Consider the following 5,434-nt stretch of genomic DNA (forward strand, 5'->3'; position numbering starts at 1 on the left):
TTGAAGCCCAAGGTATAGGAGAGAAAGCCGGCTGCAGTCTGCTAGATCATTCCTGCGATAGAGCTGCTCTCTACGCTGGCCTGTGGGAAAGGCCTCAACCAGGCGGGGGAGAAGTAAAGCTTTTGAAACAAGACAGAAAATCGTTGGCTTTATCTTTGTTAGGAAAGCTTCAAAGATTGATCTCTCCCGCCTCGTCCTTCTACTCCCAGAAGCCGCTCTAAGAGAAGGGGGGTGAGAGAGGTGGGTGGGAGAGGAGGACTGGCCGGCTGTGGGGGAGGAGGGCATGCTGGCCAGACCCACAGCGAGGCTGATGTGTCTGGTCTCGCAGGGCTCGTGGTTTTCATTTCCCCAACACCTGGATGCAGTCAAACACCTGGCCAAATCTGACAAAATCTGACAAGCCTTTGTGATGGGATTTGGAAGAAATTCCCTGCAGATCCTGGCACAGTTTAAAGCTGTCCGCTTTGAGTTAGGACTTGTTAAGGAGGGTTATGTGAGCTGAAACCCGAGACAACCCTTTTGCTTCTATCTGGAGCCCACATCTTGCCTGGAAATGAGGCATGACCAAGCGAAGGGGTCGCTTGCTGTTTGTATTAAAAGGGGAAGATGGCCTATGTGCCTGCCAGCACAGCCCCCACATGTTTTCCCTATTAGAGCCAAGCACAAAAACTTATCAGAAACACATGTCTGGTGTTAATCATCTGGGCTGGGGCTCCACTTGGGAGTCTAACAAGCTGTCCCTTGGCAGAAGGAATCTGTTGACCTTTGCAGCTTGCTTGAAGAGTGTGCAGAGGCATTTCCAACTTTGAGATGCTGCTACTAGGGAATATCTAGCTGCACCTAAGGATAGATTACTGAAGACCCCACTACTTTTAGGCTGCTGGGGTTGAGTCTATTCTTACTCTGGATGTTGGTGGTGATTTTAAGGAGCTGTGCTGCAGGAGATGCCTTTAGTGGGCAATTAGATCAGATAGATCTATGAACTTCTACTCAGTATGCTGAGATGTGAGGATCACTACTTGAAACTACACCAGCAGGAAGGTCAGTGAGATTCTTATCTCCAATTTAAAGATGGAACTTTGGCTTAAGTGGTAGAGTGCCACCAGGAGCAAAAATGCTTCTAAGGTATATAGTCCCTAGGCCGAGTTCAAGCCCCAGTTTTAGCAATGGGGACAAGGACTAAAGAACTTTGAACAATTATTTAAAATCCTTTAGAGAATAATCACAAGTATGTAAGGAAACTATATCAGATGTTTAATTGGTTGGGTGGAACTTTTTTTTTAGCTCGAGTTTTGGTGAAAGATTTGATAGATTAAAAAAATGAATTTTTTAATCCCCAGGATACATGTCATTTGAATTACACCAAGAATCTCTCATTCCCTATTATGAAATAATCAGTTCTAACTCATGAAGAAGCCTTCACTTTTTTCTTTTATTATATTTTCTCAAATAAACTTCCCCAAAGGAAGATATTTTAAGAGTACTTTTCAAACATCTTTGGCATCACATAAAAAAGAAATCTCGTGTAAAAAACGAAATGTCATCTCAACTTTTATAATACAAAGGCGCAATCCAATATGAACATATAAAATATATACAAATATAGTGCATGATCAGCCACTTAATACAGCTCTCTACAAAAAAAGTAACTTTTTAGAAAGTAAAGTAACCACTTTAATCACAAAAAGTCTCTTCTAGTAGCCAAGTTCTTGTTTCAGTGTCCGAAGGGAAGATGTGGGTTGGGGAGTTTGGGGGCCCGGAGTCTCTCAGTTCCGCCACGGCCTCCACATGGAGTCCGCAGTGAGCGAGGGGCCGCTGGAAGGAGACACTGCGTTGGGGCCTACGGAGGTCCCGCTATTGCTGGTGTAGACCGGGATCACCGGACTGCTGTGCGCAAAGGCCCCGTTGGGGATGAGAAAGGCAAACTGGCCGTCAGGAGCGGGCACCACCTGGAAGCCGCCGAACACCTTGGCGGCTTCACCAGCCTGGCTGCCCAGCTTGCAGGGGGCGCTGCCGGGAGGGGGCGCCGCGCCTCCGGGGATGGGCACCAGCGGCGGTGGCGCGAACGGCGCGTGCTGGGGACCGCCGGGTCCGGGCGGGGGCGGCGGCGGTGCCTGCAAGGCGGGGTGCGGCTGTCCCGGGTATGTCATGGCGTTGATCTGGGTCATGCAGTTGGCCAGGTGGCCGAGCAGACGGGTGCGCACCTCGGTGTTCACGCCCTCGCACGTGGACAGGAAGCGGGTCACCTCGTTCATGCACTCGCTGAAGCCGGCTCGGTACTTGCCCAGTACGCTGGGGTCGGTGCTCAGCGCGGCTGCAGGCCAGAAGGACACACTCGGGTCACCGAACAGCGCTAGCTCAGAGGCCGCCGCCTCCCGCCCTGGGAGGTCCCCCGCCGCCCGCCTCCCCGACCGCGCGCCTGCGGAACTACCTCCGGCTAAGAAGGGTGGGGTAGCTACAGAAACCTCTCCACACCACGGAGGCCGCAGAAGCCGACCCTCCCTCCTTCTCGGTGGTTCCATTTAAACCCGAGTTCGGCTCCCGACCGGCCACCCCCACCCACGCGCGCGATGTGACCTTGGGCAATGCCACCCACCCCGGCATCCGACTCTCATTTCCCCTCCTGCGGTAGGGGGCGGGGGTGGACGACTGCTCAGCCAGATGACTATTAGCCTCCACTCCGCTCCAACCCGCCACCATCCTACACCCTTTCCCGGTACCGGCTTCCCCCACCGCCGAGCCATCCTCCAGCCTGGCGGCTACAACCTCTCTCTCCCTCCCTCCTTTTCCGGAACAGTAACAACTTGGAGTTATGGCTATAAATAAGACCCAGACCGTGGGAACTCGAGAGGGAGCCAAGGCAGTAAAATGTAGCTCAATGCCTCTCACAACTGCGGGCGGAAGTCTGGAAGAAATCACCGCGGGGCGAGAGGGACGCCGGCAGCGGGGGACGCGCGTGCCGCCCTTACCCGTCATCTGCGCCCGCTGCAGGTTCCGGAGGTGCTTCACTGTCATTTCCAGAATGTCTGCCTTCTCCAGCTTGGAATGCCGGGAGCTCTGCGTGTGAGAGAAAGCAAGCGGGGGAACGTGAGACCCTTGTCAGTCGCCGGCGTGCGGGGGGATTCCTTACCTGGGCCAGAGGCCCACCTCCCAGGATCTCAGACAGACTGGCCCTCCCTCCTAGGGCAGCGCAGGGTAGGTGGGGATAAGATCCACGCACCGCAGGCGAGGGGTTCATTCTTTGAGACTGAACAAATAGCATTTCGTACCTTTAATTAAAATTTTAAAAACACCATTCCCCACTTACATCTTTCTTAAGAGCATCCAAAATCAGTGTTTTCAGCTGGCTCAGACTTTCATTTATTCTTGCTCGTCGTCTTTTCTCCATGATAGGCTTTGATGACTGCAAAGGGAAAATAATAATAATTTTTAAAGGCCTGTGTTCCCTTGAGATCTGCCATTTCACCCCGGAGTTTTAAGAGAGAAAAAGAAGCCCCACTCTACCCCATCCCTGATCCGACTTAATTTCTTAGGGCCCGCAGAGGCAGACAGGTATTGCCCTTACCTTTCGGTGCTCAGATGCTGTCTTTGGTTTGTCCGGTGTCGTGTTGACACTGGCTGGGGTAGCAGCCACCGGAGATGAGGAATTTTTCTCCATTATATCAGCTGGCATTTTCCTTTTTTTTTTTTCTCCTTCGAAATCCCTAGAGAATTTTATTTTGGGAGCCCTTCACGAAAAAAAAATATATATGTATATATTTGCTTGCGTTCTTTTTACTTGAGATTTTCATAAAACTACTGAGCAAGTGCTGAGGGTTTATTATATTTTATGGCTACTTGTGGTCGGTAGTGCTATTCCAGGACCACGGAGAGAGGTAGACTGGGGATTCCGCTGTTATCAGCACCAGCTCTGGATCCTGTGTGATCCCCAAGCCCTGGCGGCCTCTATATATATCTGGGACTGCACGCGAACGGCTCGTGTGAAACTTCCCAAACTTTCTTTCCCACAGTAACTTTCAGCCAATGGGAGGAGGAGACACGCGGCACCGCTCGTGGACCGCGCCCCCCTATTGGCCGCCAGGCACAAGGTCTGGCGGCCAATGGCGCGCGCCTGAGCCCAGGGCACCGGAGGCTACAACGTCAATCAAAAGGATTTAACCCTTTACTACTCACCCCCTCTGGGCTTTGCTTCGGAAAAGATTTCTCCACTTCGGGTGGGGTGGAGAAAATTTTCGGGTTCAGGATCTTTGTTCTTTATTCTATTACTATGTTTAGCAGAGGTGTTTTGTAATAAATTCTTTTGAGACATAGTTAGAAAAGGCCTAGAAAAAAAAAGAATTTGGAGTGTTTAAAGATTAGAGCGAACTCGTGTGAGGGTACATTAACGAAGCATCGGAGTGATTTACTGCTCTGATTTTATTTATTCTGTGAGTGAGAGTAGATCGTGGAGAATTTGTTTTCAAAAATTCGTTTTTCTTTCTTTCTTCCTTCCTTCCAGAAAGCGAAATCTCTTCCACCTTACATTTGCAGGTTTGGGGAAGCAAGATGATTTGAATGCCTCCCTTTCCCAACCTTGTTCCCTCCGGAGTTGGAACCTTGGACCTCCAGCTTCCTTAGGAAACAATCAGAATGCATTTCAAACTGGTTAGAAAGGAAATGGAATTTCAAACGGGAAAAAAAATGAACAAGGGGCGCTTTGATGGCAATGCCACAGGGACACGCGCGCGCGCTCTGGCGCTAGCTGCTTTCCCCCTTTCCACCCGCAGGCTCTGTGTTCTGTTGTACGTTGAGGTGGCAGGCAGGGAGGCCGCCTCTCGCCTTCTCACTCCGCAGGCGGCCAACGCAGCTTCGGGTCCCGGCGGCGCGCGCGCACGGGCCCTTTAAGAGCCACACCAGCCGAGCTGCAGTTTGACATCAGCCGGCCGGCGAGGGCGCGCCTGGAGCCGGAGCACGTGCCAGGATGTTTTATTGCCGCCGCGGCTGCGGCCGGGCAGGGAGGATGTGTGTGTGCGTGCGTGTGTGAGTGTGTGTGTGCGCGCCCCGGGGGCAGGGAGGCGGGGGGGGACGGCGGCGGGCGGCGGAGCGCGGGGGTTGGTTCCTAGTCCCCGGGAGAAGCCAAGAAGGTAAATAGCAGCTGCTGTGCTAGAGCCTGGGAAAACCCCGCCCCCTGCGCCCGGCCTGGGCTCATTGGCGCGCGCTGCGTGTGGGGTGTGTGTGTGTCCGGGGGCTCCCCCCCCCTCCTTCGGCCCCGCGGGGCCAGGAATCCGAGGGGGGCGGTGGGCTGGGAGCCGAGCCCTGGCGCTTACCCGCCAAGGTCAGCCCTTCCGGGCGGGGTGCGCCCGGCCTGGAGTGGGGAATAATCAGCCCACCCTGTCCCCAAGGTGGGGCTTGGGGTTTTAATGCGGCCAAAAACCTCCCTTGCAACACCCGGAGG

At 53.2% G+C, this 5,434-nt stretch overlaps 1 protein-coding gene across 1 annotated transcript; it reads right to left on the reverse strand.

Annotated features, from left to right (window-relative positions):
- Positions 1-1,412: 1,412 nt before the first annotated feature.
- On the reverse strand, positions 1,413-3,940 carry Hes1 (hes family bHLH transcription factor 1). The gene is made up of 4 exons (XM_048346926.1): positions 3,566-3,940; positions 3,308-3,403; positions 2,970-3,057; positions 1,413-2,314 (listed from the first exon to the last, which is right to left on the reverse strand). Exons 1-4 carry the CDS (start codon positions 3,671-3,673, stop codon positions 1,767-1,769), a joined length of 840 nt encoding a protein of 279 aa, XP_048202883.1. The 5' UTR covers positions 3,674-3,940; the 3' UTR covers positions 1,413-1,766.
- Between the last annotated feature and the right edge of the window lie 1,494 nt (positions 3,941-5,434).

Source organism: Perognathus longimembris, chromosome 5 (genome assembly GCF_023159225.1).
Source record: "Perognathus longimembris pacificus isolate PPM17 chromosome 5, ASM2315922v1, whole genome shotgun sequence".
Lineage (NCBI taxonomy): Eukaryota > Metazoa > Chordata > Mammalia > Rodentia > Heteromyidae > Perognathus > Perognathus longimembris.